The sequence below is a fragment of the Pristiophorus japonicus genome, chromosome 16 (assembly GCF_044704955.1).
Source record: "Pristiophorus japonicus isolate sPriJap1 chromosome 16, sPriJap1.hap1, whole genome shotgun sequence".
NCBI classification, from domain to species: Eukaryota; Metazoa; Chordata; class Chondrichthyes; family Pristiophoridae; genus Pristiophorus; species Pristiophorus japonicus.
In genome coordinates, this window is record NC_091992.1 from 33,271,972 (window position 1) to 33,293,462 (window position 21,491).

The window sequence follows — 21,491 nt, forward strand, 5'->3', positions numbered from 1 at the left end:
AGGGGCTGCATGGCCTACTGCTGCTCCTATTTCTTATGTTCTTTTGTGTCGCAGACAACAATGGATTGTCCTCTTTCACTTCATCTGCTGATGTAGTTCCACTTCCTGACCCCTCTGCTGCCCATAGGGGGGGGGGGGGCTTCACTTTAGCGTCTCCATGCGGAGGCCTCCTAGTAAAGCTAATTTGTCCTATATGCACGTGGCACCCCGCGATGATGGCTTTAGACCCCAGCTGGTCTGTATCGCAGCGCACCAGAGATCAATCCAAGCACCTGGCGCACCCCTTCAACCCATTGGAGGTGTGCTCAGTGCTGATGCTGGTGGATGAATGGCATCTGTTAGTGTTGCCCAACTGGTGTCCTCGGAAAGTGCACAGCTGCCACCTGCCATCACTGAAGAGGGTGGCCTTGATCTCCAAGGAACCACCTGGAGCCTTGTCTTTCAGGGTCAAAGATTGCTGGTAAGGAGGACTGCCTTAAAATGAGGGTCTCGAGGCAGCTCCCAGGAAAGTGAGTATTCACTTGTTATAATGGTGTGCTGGTCACAACTGAACTGCACATTGAGAAAATGGAATCCTTTCTTGTTGACATGCCTATAGGCATTCATCAAGGGAGCCCATGTGGCTCTGTGTTACAATTAGTGATTCCTGGAACCTGAGTCATGGATTGGAGCCAAGGTCGGAGATCGGGGGTCCTGGAGTCGATGGGGTGGGATTCTCAGGTCCGGGGGTGGGAGATCGAGAGTTGTGGCTGGGAGCGGCAGCAATCCTATCATTTGATTTGGGTCGGGAGGAGTAGAGCAGGCTGCGACCAACCTACGTCGCCCCCGCTCCCATTCCCTTCCCAGTCAGTGTCAGCTGTGGCTCAGTGGGTAACACACTCGCCTCAGAATCAGAAGGTTGTGGTTCAAGTCCCCCTCCCGGGACTTGAGCTCACAAATCTAGGCTGACGCTCCAGTGCAGTGCTGAGGGAGCGCTGCACTGTCAGAGGAGACGTTAAACCGAGTCCCCGTCTCAGGTGCACGTAAAAGATCCCATGGTACTATTTTGAAGAAGAGCAGGGGAGTTATCCCCGGTGACCTGGCCGATATTTATCCCTCACCAACATAACAAAAACAGATTATCTGGTCATTATCACATTGTTGTGTGGGAGCTTGCTGTGCGTGAATTGACCGTCATGTTTCCCACATTACAACAGTGACTACACTCCATAAAGTACTTTACTGGCTGTAAAGTGCTTTGAGACGTCCGGTGGTCGTGAAAGGCGCTATATAAATGCAAGTCTTTCTTTCTCTCCCTCTCCAGATATAGTTAAGGGCTGCAGCCAGCATTGCAGCCGGCTCAAATTAGTCAGTCAGTAGCAAACCTCCGACTGGACTCTGGAGGCCCAACTGGCCTCTGCAGCTCGCTGGAATTATTCAAACCAGATCCATGGCCCAATTTCAGTCTCGCCTTGGGCCTCTTGGTCCGGCTGCACATAACATTTACGCTTGAAAATGGGCCTCAATAAATTTCTCTCCAGTGTCTTTTTCCCCCTTGGTAACCCTTTGCCCTATTGTGCCATGGCTTTGCTGTTAGTTATCCTCCTCTATGTCTCCATTCTTTCCCTCAGCATACATCTCACGGATTGCAAACCTATTGGGTAATTCCAGATTCAAAAGGTTTCTTTATAGAGGTTCCTCTCGACTCCCCTTCCTCTCACAGCAGCCGGTCACTCATTTCACTATTCCTCATTATCTTTGGGATGACCACTGATACAGTTGGAGGGTCCTCCAGATACTTTTCCTCAGCCCAATACAAAGATCAGCCCCCACAGGAGTAGCCTGCACTTCCCATGAACTGAAGCAAGACCTTGTGTGCAATGTAATCCGGGATAGCGTGCCCCGGGCAAACAATAGGTCCATTCATTGCTTCTAGATTTCCACTACGTGCCCAAGTCACTTCGGAAGACAATTAATATCAATCATCCCAGACAATTTTGTAGCAGACTAAACTACCAAACCGGTTTATTCACAAATCATTTACAGAAACAAGCAGCAACAGCCAAATGTTCAAGTCGGTTCAAAAAAAAAAGCCTTTGAAGTGGTTCATGAAAGGGTTAACAGACAAACCCATCATTGACATTTTGGGAACCTTTAGAAAAAACAACAAATATCTTCCACAAGATAAAAGGCCCCAAACTGGATACCGTTTTTCTCAGCTTTACATCTGGCAAGTCCCACAAGAGATACTCAAAGGCATCCTGTGGTATCTAGCAAATGCTGTCTGTGTCAGGTCTATCCTGAGTGGATGATGTTGTTGCTTAGTAGCCTACTGATTACTAACACACTTATATGTCTGGAAAAGCAATCAAATGTATTGACTTACATAGGATATACAGCACAGAAACAGGTCATTCGGCCCAACCTGTCCATGCCGGCATTTATGCTCCACTTGAGCCTCTTCCCCTTTTTCCTCATCGAAATCTATCAGCATAACTCTCCATTCCCTTCTCCCTCATATGCTTGTCTAGTCTCCTCTTAAATGCATCTATACTATTCGTTTCATCCATTCCCTGTGGTAGCAAGTTCCACATTCTCACCACTCTCTGGGTAAAGAAGTTTCTTCTGAATTCTTGGTGACTATCTTTTATTGATGGCCTCTAGTTATGCTCTTCCCCACAAGTGGAAACACTCTCTGTATCCACTCTTCAAAACATTTCATATTTTTAACGACTTCTATTAGGCCACCCCTCAGCCTTCTTTTTTCAAGAGAAAGGAGTCCCAGGCTGTTCATCCTTTCCTGATATGTATGCCCTCGCATTTCTGATATCATCCTTGTAAATCTTCTCTGCACCCTCTCCAGTGCCTCTGTGGCCTTTTTAGAACATGGCGACTTGCCTTCATATAAAAGAGTCAGAAGGAAAGACGATAATTTCCCCAGTTGCAACCGTAGTCGCCATTTTGAGGCCGGTGCGTTTCTTAAAGTAACTCACTTAAGCTGAGAAACACAACACAGAAGAAACTCAAACTACAAACAAAAATACTCCATTTTTGTCTCAGGAAGCCTCCCCATTAGTAGTGGTACTGGTGAAAACTGTATCCATGGGTCACGTGAATGCTGTTCGAGCATACAAATTTTTGACACATCATGCTTGTGTATTCCTCCTGGACTCTTTGCAGATATATTAGAATATTCAGCAGTTTCTTTGTATAAAAATGTGGCAACAACCTTTAATCACGACAGCTCTTGACTACGAGCTAAATATGTAATTAATTTTAAAATCGATTGAATTCCAACTTGAGCTCTACCTCTACCGTAAAAGGTTGGAGGATTCAACCTAGAGCTAGCTCACTTGTTAACGGCTGAATCTGCCTGAATGTAAATTCAATTTACACTTCCTTCTCAGTCCTTCCACTGTTTATTTCTCAATCCTTCAGACTGACTGGTTAAGGAGATACACAGTTGCTTGCCCTGTTCACTCAGGACCCAGAGGCCCTGCTTCCCTCCCGGCCACGTTATCAGCTCACACTTCCAGCAACTTGCCACACAAAAAAATGTAAAACCTAAAAGTGCACGAACAAGTCAAACTAACGGCCTTGCTACAGCAAAACCTGGGCCACTGTAAGCCTCTCGAGCACCTAGCAAGGCCCTGCACTGGAGTGGGGCTCACTTTCAGAAAGAGAATAGTCCGATAGGTTCATGTAATCCAGTATTGCTCAGCTTATTTCAAAAGCCCTGCAAAGTCGTCTATCCTGATTTCAAATTAGACCCAGATCCATTTTTAAAAGTTAGTGGGAGCGCAGCATGAGAAGTGTGCAAATGGACAGGGAAAGGTCAATTATATGAAGAATACTACTGGCCAACACCATTAACAACAGAAGATTTGAAATCTGTCTAAAATGACAAGCTGTCGGGACAGATTACAAGTGCCTCTCAACTCAGTGAAACCTGTCCAGTCCACCACCCATGGGCAGGTAGACAGCGTCCTGACATCGGCTACAATGAGATTCATTAAAGACCAGCTGCAGAGATATTAAGTGATCGCTGTGAACGTTCTGTACAGATTCAAGTCTGTATTGTTAATTCAGACTTAGGAACTGATAGTAGGTGGCCATTACAGGCAGATATCAACATTTCACAAGGTTCACATACCAATAAATACGTCAACAACCACCCTCATTGGAGAATGCAATTAATGCGACAGTAAAGGTGCTCACCCTTAAAGCCCTCTTCGTCCACGATAATGGTGTAGTCTTCAGGAGTCTCAGTTAGGCTGAAGAACTTGCACCTTGTTAAAAGAGTGAAAAAAAAGCCATTAGCTTGGGATAGATCGACAGGGTGGGGGAAGGATATTTACAAGATTAATAGGTTCTATAATCATAAATCTAAACAAGGGCTGAGTATAGTCAAAAGTTACAACAGCACATGCTGGAAATACTCAGCAGGTCAGGCAGCATCTGTGGAGAGAGAAACAAAGTTATCGTTTCAGGTCGATGACCTTTTATCCGAGTATCAAGTTGCTGTATAACATATTGATAGGAATGCTATGCACTTTTTATTGGTAAAAATCTCCGGAAACTATACACCAGTTATTTCAATTAAAAGTAACTGTAGCCAGAAGACGGTTTGTATTATAATGTATTATTTATATTGACCAGAATCCTGCACAGAAAAGGCCAATCCACTATTGTGTACTAATGTATGTATTCCTAGAGAAACAAAGAAGCTATAGATCCCAAACAGAAAGGAACAATTTTAACTCTGCCCCCCACACCCAAGGAGAACAGGGTGGGCACTGGGTTAAAATTGGGTGGACGGGATTCGCTTTGAGAGAGTTGCACTCACGCCCTGCAAAGTTTTAACGGGCGAGTTTTGGGCAGCACGGAGGCGAGGTGAGAGGCCCTCGTGAATATTCAAAGGTTGGAGTCCGATGACACCATTCGGGCTCCGACGCGATTTTGACCCAGGGTCGTGCGAGATACACACACAGCGCTGACCCTGCCGATGGAATTTGCCACAACATGGCCCGGGTAAGTAAGGAGCTGGAGTGCTCCTCCAATCGCCACAAGGATTTCCTGGACTTGCCCTGTCCCAGGCTTCCTTTCCCCTTCGTGTGACCGCGATCTCCTTGGACCTCTCCCACCGTCCACCTCATGCCGGGGACCGTTTCCTTGGGCCTGCTGCCACCCGATTTCCCACTTCCGGCCGTCAGCCATATCTTCATTCACACTGGGGTCCGTCAGGAGCCCAAATTTAAATTTTTTTTTTAAAAAAAGAGGCCTAGGAATTAAAATGTCTTGTTGCTTGATTTTCAACCCCCTCAACAACAAATTGCATTTATAGAAACATAGAAAATAGGTGCAGGAGTAGGCCATTCGGCCCTTGGAGCCTGCACCGCCATTCAATAAGATCATGGCTGATCATTCCCTCAGTACCTTTACGTAGCACCTTTAACATAGTAAAATGTCCCAGAGTGCTTCACAGGAGCGTTATCATACAAAATCTGATACTGAGCCGCATAAGAAGATATTAGGACAGGTGACCAAAGGCTTGGCCAAGGAGGTAGGTTTTAAGGAGCATCTTAAAAAGGAGGAGGGAGACACTCCTGCTCCGAATTAAAATCTGCACTTAGGTCTACAATTATAATTTCGGCGTGGAGTTGAATCATATATACCTCAAGGCTATATATATATATATGACTGCTTTTATAAATAAGTGTGTATCAGTTCTTCATTAGTGAGGAAGCAATAAACAGAGTGCATGACAACTGAGGCCACGGTACTTCAGATAATGTTGTATGGAGTTTACTGCAGTACATTGATAATTTATTGGTCAGCATTGGCACAGTGCTGTGGTTGGCCAAATAATCATCATTCACCAGCTATTAGTCTTACTCAGCAAAAGGGCTTAGAGGTCGCACACTTGATTTTGCCTTCTAAATCCATTAGATTAGCATGCACTCTTTCACTCAAATTCAATTGCAGACAACCCAGAATGGTTGAACTCAAACTGGCTTAATGGACCACAAGAGTATAAAAAATTCAGGTGTTGAAAATGTAGTGTTCTGTCTCAATGGATGAGAACAAAGCCCAGACTTAGAGGCTTATAATACAATGTTCAGTGTCTGTAGCATTTGCTATACATTGGGTGCCAGAGCCCCATAGTATTCGATGCTATGGCCCGAGGCCTACTCAGCACCCATTGCACATCCAGCTTTATAATGCGATTTGGAAGGGCCTGTGGTATTGGCAGTCCAGGCAATGTCGTGCTCTAGGCTCAACAAGGCTCTGAAAAAAGTGCCAATGTAGTCAGAGTCCCATAATGTGTTCAGAGCATCTGAACAGTGCTTCAAATGCTCAGTGCCCACTGTAATCATGTTGGCCCAGAAGTGCACTCCAGCTGCCTAGGCCTAGGCACGCCTGCAACTGGTGGACCTGGCCAGTGACAATATCTGGTCGCACCTCCATTGTGGCCCCAGTGGGGCTTGGGGCTTGGAGAACAGGAGGCAGAAAATCTCCAGATCCTAAAATCCAACTCTACGGCAGCAGAAAAAGAAGGGCCCTGTGAGCTTGCTGCCTTGCACCCTTCGGAGCTTCAGATATGAAGGAGTCCAGGAACAAGGCATGTCACCCATTTGTTGGGGTACCAAGTTAAATGGGTGCCCCTTGAAAGGTAGTGAGTAAATTGAGAAGGGAAGGCTGGAAATGCCTTATTCTCATGTCAATGCAGGCACACTCCCCAATCTCTCAATTCTGGGGAAGCCCCAGAAATCCCACAGCAACGGAGTGGGCACAGACCCAATGTAATGTGTCTCAGGCCCCTTTATGCCTAGTTCTGGAGGAGGAAGTGCAGAATCAGCGGACACATGATGGACATGGTGGCCTAGATACCAAAGATGATTGCAACCTGATGCACCTTACACAACATGTCCTGCAAAGGGCCACTGCCATGGAACAAATGGAGAAGAGAATCTGCCTCGACCAGTTTAAGAGGAGAACCCTGGTCATCACATATTTGCAGTGAGTCTATGAACATACGGCAAGCATCTTGCATTCACTTTGTCGACTCCTCCCATTCAGGCTGCTCTGGAGCAACTCTTCAGCACAGGATGTCCCTTCACTCCAGAAATGAACACCCTTCTCTCCAGCACCTTGTTTGCAGGGTTTCCAAAGCTGCAGTCTGGAAAGGGTGTTATTCATAAATTATTTCCTTGTGGCATACATTTCTAGCCCTCCATATCAGTACTGTTTTATGCTGATCAGCCATTTAAAAGCTAATTACAACTCAAAAGATTATTTTTAAAAAGACAAATGAGCCAAATCAAATGGTAAGTTGGAACTATCTATTTTTGCTGCCTGTCCAGATTCAACCATGTCTGGGTAGTCAGTCACTTAATAATAGTTCTACGTCACTGCGAAAGACTTAATTATCTGTGCACTTTCCAATGAAATGCAAGTCCATGTCTAACTCCAATAGGAATTTTGAAAATGGGTGTCCATTGTAAAAGGCTGATAGCACATTTAACAAACAGAATCAAAGCTGGAAAAACTCCACGTCAGGTTGGTTCTTTGGGTCTTCACATCTAAATTGTCTATTAGAGTCTGGCTGCAGCAACAAAACATTTCATCAGTCGGTCGGGTCCTCTTGTGAATAAGAAAATGTCAGAATCCTGAAGCCGTTTCTTTTGGACTCAACAACTTCTGACTTTGTGGGATTACTGGCAAAGGACATACATCGCTGCAGAACAACAGTATTTAACCCATGTGTACCAGGCTTCAATTGACACAGGGGAATGCTGAACCCCTTTATCGGAGTGACGTCAGGAAAGCATACAGAGACATGCGGCAAAAAGCGGGTTGAATTTGGACACAAACAGAACATATGCTGATGAAATAGCTGCAATACAGGCAGAGCGAATGGATTTTTCCAGCTATTGGAATGCTTCACAATGAATAGCGCTTGTGGAATTTGCTGAAGAAACAAACATCTGACCCCAGCTACAGGCCTCATCGTTAAGGTTGCAGAATCTCTAAATATAAAGACCAACAGCTGAAGGAATCAATGATGTGCAGCAAAAGCCAAATAGAAATAGAAATAAGGCAAGTACTGATTATAACATACACGTGTAGACATTTATTGGGGATAGTTTAACAAACTAGAAACTTCCTGTGTGTGCATGCCCATTGTAATAAAAATATTTTGGCAATGGAAAGCATCAACTTTATCAGAATAGTTGCACTTCCATCGTAAACCATTTGCCTACAAGTCTACTGATCATGTAACTAGTAGCCTAGTATAACTTGTAGCTTTAAAAATATTAATATATATTCTGCAAGAGCAGAAAAAAAGCAAGTTAAATACCCAAAGGACTCTACACTACTAATACAACCATTCGTCATTATATTGTTTGACTTGCTAGTTGCTACTTACAAATTGCTATCCTTTCTACCTGCTATACACAAAGACATTGGGGAAAAGCCTACACAATTGGTCAATCCTTCATAACTCCACATGACTAATGAACGTCTAAAAGGTACAACTATGCAACTTGCAATAAGCTGCAGTGTCTGAAAGTGAGGTACAGGGGCCCTTAGAGGGGGAGTGGTGGGTTGGAACCACTACCCATTTTATATTCGCAGTGACTATTTGTCCTAACTCGCACTTCTGCGGCTACATCTCCCGACACATGCGCAGAAGCGAGTTAGGACAAATAGTCTCCGACTCCGCCCCCCCCTGCAATTTACACTAGCCTTTTTCTGCACCGGAACCGGCCCCAAACACTGCGTTGCCTGCTGAGCTGCCGGCCCCCTGTTGGGCCACCGAGCCCCCCTGCTGAGCCGGTCCCCGTGTCCCCCACTGGGCCACCGAGCCCCCCCAAACCAGGGGGAGAGCAGCGAGAGCCGGCGGGCGACCTGGCCTGGGGTGACGAGAGATGGGGTTTGGGGGGGGGGGGGGGGGGGGGAGGAAGAAGAGAGGGAACTCACGGAAAACAAATCACGTTCTTCCAACCCCCTTTACACCCACGTTGGAGTGGATGAAATCCAGAAGTCACAACACTGACACTTCCTACCCAATAAACCTGTTAACAATCTGCACACTGTGCCCCATCTATGGCCGGGACTTGGGCTGGGGGAGGGATGTGTCCTTTCTGACTTCTTTAGTCCAAATGGATCATGTTACAATGTGCAAAGTTAGGCTGGGCAGTTCCATTTACACATTCCTGAGAAACTTCAAGGTGTGGCTTATCCTCCAAGAGAACCAATCAGCAATAGGTCATGTGATAACGGCAAGCCAATCAGTGAAATGGCTGCAATTCAGTTAGTACAAATAAATGCATTCTTTTATATTATCAATATGTGATGCACCCGTGGCTGGAAAATAACAGGAAGACTGCATACAATAGAGGGAATACTACTTTCAACACCATTGTTATCACTTCACCTAAACAACGCACACATTTTGAAGTGGAGGCTTTCCATGCAACCATTACCAGTAATCACCAGTGTTAGAGAGATCATTAATAAGCTTTTGCTGTGGCTCAGTGGGTAACACTCTCGCCTCGGAGTCAGAAGGTTGCGAGCATAAAGAAATCCAGGCTGACACTCCAGTATAGTGCTGAAGGAGTGCTGCACTGTTGGAGGTGCCGTCTTTTGGATGAGGCGTTAATCGCAGGATAGCGCAGATGAATACGTGGCTTGAGCAGGGAGGGATTCAAATTCCTGGGGCATTGGGACCGGTTCTGGGGGAGGTGGGACCAGTACAAACCGGACGGTCTGCACCTGGGCAGGACCGGAACCAACGTCCTAGGGGGAGTGTTTGCTAGTGCTGTTGGGGAGGATTTAAACTAATATGGCAGGGGGATGGGAACCAATGCAGGGAGACAGAGGGAAACAAAAAGGAGGCAAAAGCAAAAGACAGAAAGGAGATGAGGAAAAGTGGAGGGCAGAGAAACCCAAGGCAAAGAACAAAAAGGGCCACTGTACAGCAAAATTCTAAAAGGACAAAGGGTGTTAAAAAAACAAGCCTGAAGGCTTTGTGTCTTAATGCAAGGAGTATCCACAATAAGGTGGATGAATTAATTGTGCAAATAGATGTTAACAAATATGATGTGATTGGGATTACGGAGACATGGCTCCAGGATGATCAGGGCTGGGAACTCAACATTCAGGGGTATTCAACATTCAGGAAGGATAGAATAAAAGGAAAAGGAGGTGGGGTAGCATTGCTGGTTAAAGAGGAGATTAATGCAATAGTTAGGAAAGACATTAGCTTGGATGATGTGGAATCTATATGGGTAGAGCTGCAGAACACCAAAGGGCAAAAAACGTTAGTAGGAGGTGTGTACAGACCTCCAAACAGTAATAGGGATGTTGGGGAGGGCATCAAACAGGAAATTAGGGGTGCATGCAATAAAGGTGTAGCAGTTAAAATGGGTGACTTTAATATGCACATAGATTGGGCTAGCCAAACTGGAAGCAATACGGTGGAGGAGGATTTCCTGGAATGCATAAGGGATGGTTTTCTAGACCAATATGTCGAGGAGCCAACTAGGGGGAAGGCCATCTTAGACTGGGTGTTGTGTAATGAGAGAGGATTAATTAGCAATCTCATTGTGCGAAGCCCCTTGGGGAAGAGTGACCATAATATGGTGGAATTCTGCATTAGAATGGAGAATGAAACAGTAAATTCAGAGACCATGATCCAGAACTTAAAGAAGGGTAACTTTGAAGGTATGAGGCGTGAATTGGCTAGGATAGATTGGCGAATGATACTTAGGGGGTTGACTGTGGATGGGCAATGGCAGACATTTAGAGACCGCATGGATGAATTACAACAATTGTACATTCCTGTCTGGCGTAAAAATAAAAAAGGGAAGGTGGCTCAACCGTGGCTATCAAGGGAAATCAGGGATAGTATTAAAGCCAAAGAAGTGGCATACAAATTGGCCAGAAATAGCAGCGCACCTGGGGACTGGGAGAAATTTAGAACTCAGCAGAGGAGGACAAAGTGTTTGATTAGGGCAGGGAAAATGGAGTACGAGAAGAAGCTTGCAGGGAACATTAAGACGGATTGCAAAAGTTTCTATAGGTATGTAAAGAGAAAAAGGTTAGTAAAGACAAACGTAGGTCCCCTGCAGTCAGAATCAGGGGAAGTCATAACGGGGAACAAAGAAATGGCAGACCAATTGAACAAGTACTTTGGTTCAGTATTCACTAAGGAGGATACAAACAACCTTCCGGATATAAAAGGGGTCAGAGGGTCTAGTAAAGAGGGGGAACTGAGGGAAATCTTTATTAGTCGGGAAATTGTGTTGGGGAAATTGATGGAATTGAAGGCCGATAAATCCCCAGGGCCTGATGGACTGCATCCCAGAGTACTTAAGGAGGTGGCCTTGGAAATAGTGGATGCATTGACAGTCATTTTCCAACATTCCATTGACTCTTGATCAGTTCCTATGGAGTGGAGGGTAGCCAATGTAACCCCACTTTTTAAAAAAGGAGGGAGAGAGAAAACAGGGAATTATAGACCGGTCAGCCTGACCTCAGTAGTGGGTAAAATGATGGAATCAATTATTAAGGATGTCATAGCAGTGCATCTGGAAAATGGTGACATGATAGGTCCAAGTCAGCATGGATTTGTGAAAGGGAAATCATGCTTGACAAATCTTCTGGAATTTTTTGAGGATGTTTCCAGTAAAGTGGACAAAGGAGAACCAGTTGATGTGGTATATTTGGACTTTCAGAAGGCTTTCGACAAGGTCCCACACAAGAGATTAATGTGCAAAGTTAAAGCACATGGGATTGGGCGTAGTGTGCTGACGTGGATTGAGAACTGGTTGTCAGACAGGAAGCAAAGAGTAGGAGTAAACGGGTACTTTTCAGAATGGCAGGCAGTGACTAGTGGGGTACCGCAAGGTTCTGTGCTGGGGCCCCAGCTGTTTACATTGTACATTAATGATTTAGACGAGGGGATTAAATGCAGTATCTCCAAATTTGCGGATGACACTAAGTTGGGTGGCAGTGTGAGCTGCGAGGAGGATGCTATTAGGCTGCAGAGTGACTTGGATAGGTTAGGTGAGTGGGCAAATGCATGGCAGATGAAGTATAATGTGGATAAATGTGAGGTTATCCACTTTGGTGGTAAAAACAGAGAGACAGACTATTATCTGAATGGTGACAGATTAGGAAAAGGGAAGGTGCAACGAGACCTGGGTGTCATGGTACATCAGTCATTGAAGGTTAGCATGCAGGTACAGCAGGCGGTTAAGAAAGCAAATGGAATGTTGGCCTTCATAGCGAGGGGATTTGAATACAGGGGCAGGGAGGTGTTGCTACAGTTGTACAGGGCCTTGTTGAGGCCACACCTGGAGTATTGTGTACAGTTTTGGTCTCCTAACTTGAGGAAGGACATTCTTGCTATTGAGGGAGTGCAGCGAAGATTCACCAGACTGATTCCCGGGATGGCGGGACTGACCTATCAAGAAAGACTGGATCAACTGGGCTTGTATTCACTGGAGTTCAGAAGAATGAGAGGGGACCTCATGGAAACGTTTAAAATTCTGACAGGTTTAAACAGGTTAGATGCAGGAAGAATGTTCCCAATGTTGGGGAAGTCCAGAACCAGGGGTCACAGTCTGAGGATAAGGGGTAAGCCATTTAGGACCGAGATGAGGAGAAACTTCTTCACCCAGAGAGTGGTGAACCTGTGGAATTCTCTACCACCGAAAGTAGTTGAGGCCAATTCACTAAATATATTCAAAAGGGAGTTAGATGAAGTCCTTACTACTCGGGGGATCAAGGGTTATGGCGAGAAAGCAGGAAGGGGTTACTGAAGTTTCATGTTCAGCCATGAACTCATTGAATGGCAGTGCAGGCTAGAAGGGCTGAATGGCCTGCTCCTGCACCTATTTTCTATGTTTCTATGTTTCTAAACCATCTGCTCTCTCAAGTGGACGTAAAAGATTCCATGACACTATTTCGAAGAAGAGCAGGGGAGATATCCCCGGTGTCCTGTCCAATATTTATCCTTCAATCAACATAACAAAAAAAAAGATTATCTGGTCATTATCACATTGCTGTGGGTTGTGCGCAAATTGGTTGCTGCGTTTCCTACATTACAACAGTGACTGCACTTGTAAAATAAAAAGTACTTAATTGAGACATCCGGTGGTGGTGAAAGGCGCTATATAAATCCAAGTCTTTCTTTCTTTCAGTTGTTTGGAGCCTATTTGCAGCAGGATGAAACGTAAGGAACTAAGAACCCTCTGCCTTATCGGGTAAATTTTACAAGTCCTTGCGCTGCCCGTGACTTTCTGATGTGCAAGGTTTGCAAGGCCCTGCCAGTGACACCGGCTGAGCAAAATTTATCCTCGAATGTTTTCACCCGCCGTGTCTGCCTGGCAATTACTGAAGCAGAATGAACATCTGTTTCAGTACAGGAACTTTTTTTTTTAAATGAGAGGACTCTAGGGGAATCAAGGGATGTGGGGATAGGGCAGGAAAGTGGAGTTGAGGTCGAAGATCAGCCATGATCTTATTGAATGATGGAGCAGGCTCGAGGGGCCGTATGGCCTACTCCTGCTCCGATTTTTTAATGTTCTTAAACCTTCAAATCGGTGATTCTTTCTCGATTGATTCTGCCAGTTCACCCAGACATAGGTGCCCTCCTGACACCATCAAACGGTGACGGACAACTGCAAACAATTTTTGGAAGTAACTAAAGGCTGCTCCACGATCAGCTAAGTGGAAAATAATCCACTTTGAAACTTGTTTTTACTGTGTAGATCAGTGTGCTGGTAAATGAACTTGTGGCAGATACTAACCAGAGATTCAGTAAAATGTTATCATCTTGCTTTAAGGCAAACAAAACAATATTTAGCTCCCTTCATTAAATGAATAAAATATAGTCAACAAAATCTCCTTAAATGCAAACATTTTCTTAAAAGTTTTAAGTTTTAATGAATTTCCAGTTCAATAAAATCGATATATTTTAGTTCCTTATGTTGGGAAATTTTTCTTCCTTAAACTAAATTTTTCTGGGTTTTGGTGTCTCAGGTTCTATAGAGTACTATATTTGATTTACAGGTACAACTCAAATAGTTGTACAGCTGTTGAGTTGGGAGTGGCGTAGTCAGTCAAATGATGTTCACAAGACCCAATAAAACCCCAGCCAGTTGGGTTCAGGGGATCTACGATGAGGCAGGTGGTTGTGAGCCTGGTGAATGAACTGGTAATGTGTAGTGCGATTGTTAAACCTTTACTAATAAACCAACTAGCTCTTAATAGCAATGTGTTGCTATGAATGCTTAAGCAAAGATCCCATGAAGCAAATACATTACAATATTCGCACGTGAATCTGTTCTAATGCATTTCCCCAGGCTCAGTGAGGTCATTAGGGAGTAGGGGGAAGTTGATAGCTTTTTTTACTATTGTGGAGAATTTTGGGTGACTGTCCCAATACAAAGAGGAGGCAGAAGGAGGAGGAGCGTGCAGGTTAGTGTATGTGGAACGTAGGGAACAACCATTCGAACGCACCTCAACGGGCTGACCAAGCAGCGGCATTGGCGATGTCATTGGTGGTGAAAAATGATGGCTTTCCACTGGCGTGAAGCAATAGGTCCTGCCTCGTCTGGCACTTGACTAACACCGCTGTGGGACCGTGCATTAACAAAGGCATAAATAAATAATGATAGTGCCCATTCATTTGTATTGACAAAATCCCCCGCGGGGCACTTGTCTATACTCGGTCCTGTACGAAGCAGAAAAAAGCTGTGTGTGTGCAGATTCTGCTCCAGCAACATGGCGCAGCCAGCCAAATAAACAAACCAGCCGACACAGCAAGCGGCCTATTGTGCTTTCAGTTCGCCCAGGATTATGAACAGGGTTTAAGCACTCTTTTCAATTTACTTTTAGTATTAATTTACTGCGTTTATATAACGCTTCATGTTTTCGCCAAAAGAAATGTCAATATTGATCAGAATGTTCTATCCTGAAGGAAAAAAAATACAAAGAATGAATGTATCCTATTGCTCGAGCTGCTGTCAGACTCGGCATCATCTCTGCTCCCCAAACAGCAGGTTTCAGGTCATTTGTATTTTTGCTGCAAAGACAGACTCTCAGTTTGCAAAGCCCTGCAATGTAAAGTGAAGTAATTTGAGGTTCAAAAACATTGAGAAGCCTCTAGAAATAAAAGTAACAACGCAACTCATTCAGCAGTTGCAACATACCCGGTCTTAAGTCACCCCAGAACATATTGTCAACCAAAACGGTCACACCCTTCTGTTAAGTCACATGTCTAAGGATAAGGGGTAAGCCATTTAGGACCGAGATGAGGAGAAACTTCTTCACCCAGAGAGTGGTGAACCTGTGGAATTCTCTACCACAGAAAGTTGTTGAGGCCAATTCACTAAATATATTCAAAAAGGAGTTAGATGTAGTCCTCACTACTAGGGGGATCAAGGGGTATGGCGAGAAAGCAGGAATGGGGTACTGAGGTTGCATGTTCAGCCATGAACTCATTGAATGGCGGTGCAGGCTCGAAGGGCCGAATGGTCTTCTCCTGCACCTATTTTCTATGTTTCTATGATGGCATAAATCTTCAGTGATTACGTTACAAAGGGCTGTAATAAATTTTTTTGTGCGAGGCAAGGCACTTTAATGTTGATTCATAAACAAAAACTCTTCCTTAGAGTGCTAGCAAGATGTGTGCTTTGCGCTCCTCCAATTCTGGCTTCTTGCTCCCCCATTGGCGACCGTGCCTCAAGCAGCCTAGGCCCCAAGCTCTGGAATTCTTTCCCGAAATCTCTCCGCCTCTTTTTCCTCCTTTATGACGCTGCGTAAACCTACCTCTTTGACCGAGCATTTGGTCACCTTTCCTAGTGTCTCTTTACGTGGCTCGGTGTCAAATTTTGTCTGATAACCCTCCTGTGAAGCGCCTTGGAAAGTTTTACTTCGTTAAAGGCGCTATATAAATGCAAGTTATTGTTGGTTGTTTTTCTCCTGCTATTGTAAATCCTCTGAAGGAGAAACCAGAGCAATGATTTTGCAATCCCAGCAGGATTTAAGGCTCAATTGTCCGAGCCGCGATACCTGAAACCATGATTTCCTGCTGGGAGTGCAGGATTGCAGAACCACCTGTACATGCTTGTGCTCCATTACAACACACAAACTGCGAGGGTCCCTGGGAACCCGCTGGCATTAGAGAGCCAAACTGCTGTTAGTCTTGCCTTTTAATGGTCACTGGATACGCCAGACCCATGCTGCATGTAAGCTACAGGTTTCTGTGCAGTAGATAGCGCAGCTTTGCATCTACCTCTTTGCTGACCCACAACCTGTGAAGACAGTTCCCTGTGGACATTGCCAAGTAGGTGTGCCAAGACTGACATCGGTGGTGGGGAAAATGTTGGAATCAATTATTAAAGATGAAATAGCAGCGCATTTGGAAAGCAGTGACAGGAACGGTCCAAGTCAGCATGGATTTATGAAAGGGAAATTATGCTTGACAAATCTTCTAGAATTTTTTTGAGGATGTAACTAGTAGAGTGGACAAGGGAGAACCAGTGGATGTGGTGTATTTGGACTATCAAAAGGCTTTTGACAAGGTCCCACACAAGAGATTAGTGTGCAAAATTAAAGCACATGGTATTGGGTGCAATGTATTGACGTGGATAGAGAACTGGTTGGCAGACAGGAAGCAGAGAGTGGGAATAAACGGGTCCTTTTCAGAATGGCAGGCAGTGACCAGTGGGGTGCTGCAGGGTTCAGTGCTGGGACCCCAGCTATTTACAATATACATCAATGATTTAGATGAAGGAATTGAATGTAATATCTCCAAGTTTGCAGATGACACTAAGCTGGATGGTGGTGTGAGCTGTGAGGAGGATGCCAAGAGGCTGCAGGGTGACTTGGACAGGTTAGCTGAGTGGGCAAATGCATGACAGATGCAGTATAATGTGGATAAATGTGAGGTTATCCACTTTGGTGGCAAAAACAGGAAGACAGAATATTATCTGAATGGTGACAGATTAGGAAAAAGGGAGATGCAATGAGACCTGGGTGTCATGGTACATCAGTCACTGAAGTTTGGCATACAGGTACAGCAGGCGGTGAAGGCGGCAAATGGCATGTTGGCCTTCATAGCTAGGAGTATAGGAGCAGGAAGATCTTACTGCCATTGTACAGAGCCTTGGTGAGGCCACACCTGGAATATTGCGTTCCATTTTGGTCCCCTAATCTGAGGAAGGACGTTCTTGCTATTGAGAGAGTACAGCGAAGGTTCACCAGATTGATTCCTGGGATGGCAGGACTGACATATGAGGAGAGACGGGATCAACTGGGCTTGTATCCACTGGAGTTTAGAAGAATGAGAGGGGATCTCATAGAAACATATAAAATTCTGACGGGATTGGACAGTTTAGAGGCAGGAAGAATGTTCCCATTGCTGGGGAGTTCCAGAACCAGGGGTCACAGTCTAAGAATAAGGGGTAAGCCATTTAGGACTGAGATGAGGAGAAACTTCTTCACTCAGAGTGGTTAACCTGTGGAATTCTCTACCGCAGAAAGTTATTGACGCCAGTTCGTTAGATATATTCAAAAGGGAGTTAGATATGGCCCTTACAGATAAAGGGATCAAGGGGTATGGAGAGAAAGCAGGAAAGAGGTTGAATGATCAACCATGATCTTATTGAATGGCGGTGCAGGCTCGAATGGCCTGCTCCTGCAGCTAATTTCTATGTTTCTAAGATGTGCTATGTTGGTGGGTGTCACCTCTGTCTATAGTTTTAGATGAGAGGTGGACACAGAACAAGTCTGCTGCAACCTGGCATCACTTCATGGTTCCCTCCTTCCTCCAAAAAGCTCAGGTACAAGGGATTTTGAATCGGGAATCCATTGATGACACAAGTTAAGCTATAACAAAAAAAGTAAGCAGCCACAATGGCTCCTGAAAACTTGAGGCAGCAGAAAAGAACCCCAAAAGGTACCGTGTGGTGGCTAATTGTGCAACAGCCACCACACGTTAAAAAAAATCCACGCACAGGCATCTTCCACTCGCTCAACTGGAGTTCAGGACTGGAACATTGGGTCCTTCATTGAAACATCTGTGAACTCTATAGAAGCAAGTCATCCTCGTTCGAGGGATCGCCTATGATGATGATGATGATAATGGTAAGTTTTTTCTTTGAAGAGCAGCAAAATCAACCAACCAACCAAAAGAGAGAGCAGTAAAGAGAGGTCATGGGTCTCCATGCGAGCACCACTCTCCTGAGACTACTTAGAATCAGAGTGGTACAGCATATGATGCCAGTCAGCCCATCGTGGCTGTGCTGGTCTTTGGTAGAGCTGTCCAATTAGGCCCAATCCCCCTCTCTTTCCCCACAGCACTGCATATTTTTACAATTCCCTTTTGAAAGTTATTATTGAATCGGCTTCCACCAGCCTTTCAGGCAGTGCATTCCAGATCATAACAACTCGCTGTTTCCTCATGTTGCCTCTGGGTTTTTGCCAATTACCTTAAATCTCTGTCCTCTCATTATTTACTGTATCAAAATCCTTCATGATTTTGAACACCTATCAAATCTCCCCTTGACCTTCTCTACTGTAAGAACAATCCCAGTTTCTCCATGTAACTGAAGTTTTTCATCCCGGGTACCATTCTCGTCAATCTCCTCTGCAAGGCTTGGACATCCTTTCCATCTTTGGTGCCCGGAATCATCCACAATACTCAAGTTGGGGCCTAACCAGTGTTTTAGAAAAGTTTAGCAGAACTTCCTCACTTTCCATCTCTTGGTCCGTAGCCCTGTAGTTACGGCACTTTAAGTGCATATCCAAGTACTTTTTAAATGGGGCGAGAGTTTCTGCCTCTACCACCCTTTCAGGTAATGAGTTCCAGACTCCCACCACCCTCTGGGTAAAGAAATTTCCCCTCCTTAGAGCAGAAAGGTCGAGAGGAGATGTGATCGAGGTGTTCAAAATCATGAGGGGTCTGGACAGAGTAGAGAGAGAAACAGTTCCCATTGGCAGAAGGGTCGAGAACTAGAGGACAGCGATTGGCAGGAGAACCAAAGGCCACCTGAGGAAAAACATTTTTACGCAGCGAGTGGTTAGGATCTGGAATGCACTGCCTGAAAAGATGGTGGAGGCAGATTCAATTGTGGCTTTCAAAAGGGAATTGGATAAGTACGTGAAGGAATATGAAATTGCAGGGCTGGGGTGAGAGTGGGACTAGGTGAAGTACTCTTGCAGAGAGCTGGCACGGGGTCAATGGGCTGAATGGCCTCCTTCTGTGCTGTAACTGTTCTAGGATTCTATGAGTAATTTTCAGGCTTTGAAAGAGAGCAACACTACACTTTGTATTTCATCGCTCCAGCTGCAGGTTGTGCTCGGGATAGGAATGAGATCCAAGCTATAACAATGCACTTAAAGATGTTGTCATTATTCCAACTAACTGTCCCAAGAGATCTCGATGGTGTTAAATTGCCAACCGTGCCATGGTGGGCAATAAACAGGGACTCCAAGCTCTGAACTGTCTAGCAGTTCATTATCAGCTCTTGCTGGATGACCCAGAGGTGCATTTTAAGACTATGAGGTAACGGAGAACACTGCTCAGTAACCTTTACCTATCTAACTGCTATCACCATTTATATGATATACTCAGAGTAATTCTCACATTTCAGTTCAGTGTTCTCCCTTAACAAGTCAGACATTACATTCCTTCCTGTGGTACCGTTGGAAAATGCAATCACAGCTGTCCTTTCAAACTACCCCTGGTGCAGAATCCCATGACTTGCAAGGATCTTACAATAATACACTGCAAATGTGCTTGCAAGATTTCTCCAGTTCCAAGATGTCTGTGCCTATATTGTGCAGGGTTAAATACGGAGTACAATTGAAAATCAAGACTCCTTTTCCACCCTGCTCCATCTCCCGACCAAGTCTTCCATTTCTGCACAGGTGATTTTAGTCTGTTCCCATGATATGCAGTGGGAAGGGAGAGGCGGGAGGGGAGAGGAGAGGAGAGGAGAGGAGAGGCGGGAGGGGAGAGGAGAGGAGAGGAGAGGAGAGGCGGGAGGGGAGAGAGGAGAGGAGAGGAGAGGAGAGGCGGGAGGGGAGAGAGGAGAGGAGAGGAGAGGAGAGGCGGGAGGGGAGAGGAGAGGAGAGGAGAGGAGAGGAGAGGAGAGGAGAGGAGAGAGAGGAGAGGAGAGGAGAGGAGAGGAGAGGCGGGAGGGGAGAGGAGAGGAGAGGCGGGAGGGGAGAGGAGAGGAGAGGCGGGAGGGGAGAGGAGAGGAGAGGCGGGAGGGGAGAGGCGGGAGGGGAGAGGAGAGGAGAGGAGAGGAGAGGCGGGAGGGGAGAGGAGAGGAGAGGAGAGGAGAGGCGGGAGGGGAGAGGAGAGGAGAGGAGAGGAGAGGCGGGAGGGGAGAGAGGAGAGGAGAGGAGAGGAGGAGAGGAGAGGCGGGAGGGGAGAGGAGAGGAGAGGAGAGGAGAGGAGAGGCGGGAGGGGAGAGGAGAGGAGAGGAGAGGAGAGGAGAGGCGGGAGGGGAGAGGAGAGGAGAGGAGAGGAGAGGAGAGGAGAGGAGAGGAGAGGAGAGGAGAGGAGAGGGAGAGGGAGAGGGAGAGGAGGGAGGGAGAGGAGAGGAGAGGCGGGAGGGAGAGGAGAGGAGAGGCGGGAGGGGAGAGGAGAGGAGAGGAGGGGGGAGGGGGAGAGGAGAGGAGAGGGCGGGAGGGGAGAGGAGAGGAGAGGCGGGAGGGGAGAGGAGAGGAGAGGCGGGAGGGGAGAGGAGAGGAGAGGCGGGAGGGAGAGGAGAGGAGAGGCGGGAGGGGAGAGGAGAGGAGAGGCGGGAGGGGAGAGGAGAGGAGAGGCGGGAGGGGAGAGGAGAGGAGAGGCGGGAGGGGAGAGGAGAGGAGAGGCGGGAGGGGAGAGGAGAGGAGAGGCGGGAGGGGAGAGGAGAGGAGAGGCGGGAGGGGAGAGGAGAGGAGAGGCGGGAGGGGAGAGGAGAGGAGAGGCGGGAGGGGAGAGGAGAGGGAGGAGAGGCGGGAGGGGAGAGGAGAGAGGAGAGGCGGGAGGGGAGAGGAGAGGAGAGGCGGAGGGGGGAGGGGGAGGGGAGGGGGAGGGGAGGAGAGGCGGGAGGGGAGAGGAGGGAGGGGAGGAGAGGCGGGAGGGGAGGGGAGAGGGAGGAGAGGCGGGAGGGGAGGGAGAGGCAGAGGGGGAGGAGGCGGGAGGGGAGAGGAGAGGAGAGGCGGGAGGGGAGAGGAGAGGAGAGGCGGGAGGGGAGAGGAGAGGAGAGGCGGGAGGGGAGAGGAGAGGAGAGGCGGGAGGGGAGAGGAGAGGAGAGGCGGGAGGGGAGAGGAGAGGAGAGGCGGGAGGGGAGAGGAGAGGAGAGGCGGGAGGGGAGAGGAGAGGAGAGGCGGGAGGGGAGAGGAGAGGAGAGGCGGGAGGGGAGAGGAGAGGAGAGGCGGGAGGGGAGAGGAGAGGAGAGGCGGGAGGGGAGAGGAGAGGAGAGGCGGGAGGGGAGAGG

The 21,491-nt window shown here is 46.7% G+C and overlaps 1 protein-coding gene across 2 annotated transcripts in view; it reads right to left on the reverse strand.

Moving 5' to 3' along the window:
* LOC139226437 (cytosolic arginine sensor for mTORC1 subunit 2) overlaps window positions 1–21,491 on the reverse strand; it is a 189,461-nt gene that overhangs the window by 111,721 nt on the left and 56,249 nt on the right. For both annotated transcript variants that reach the window (XM_070857207.1, XM_070857208.1), the window contains one exon: window positions 4,198–4,268. In XM_070857207.1, coding sequence (XP_070713308.1) covers window positions 4,198–4,268 — 71 coding nt within the window. The remainder of the gene's footprint in view (window positions 1–4,197; window positions 4,269–21,491) is intronic.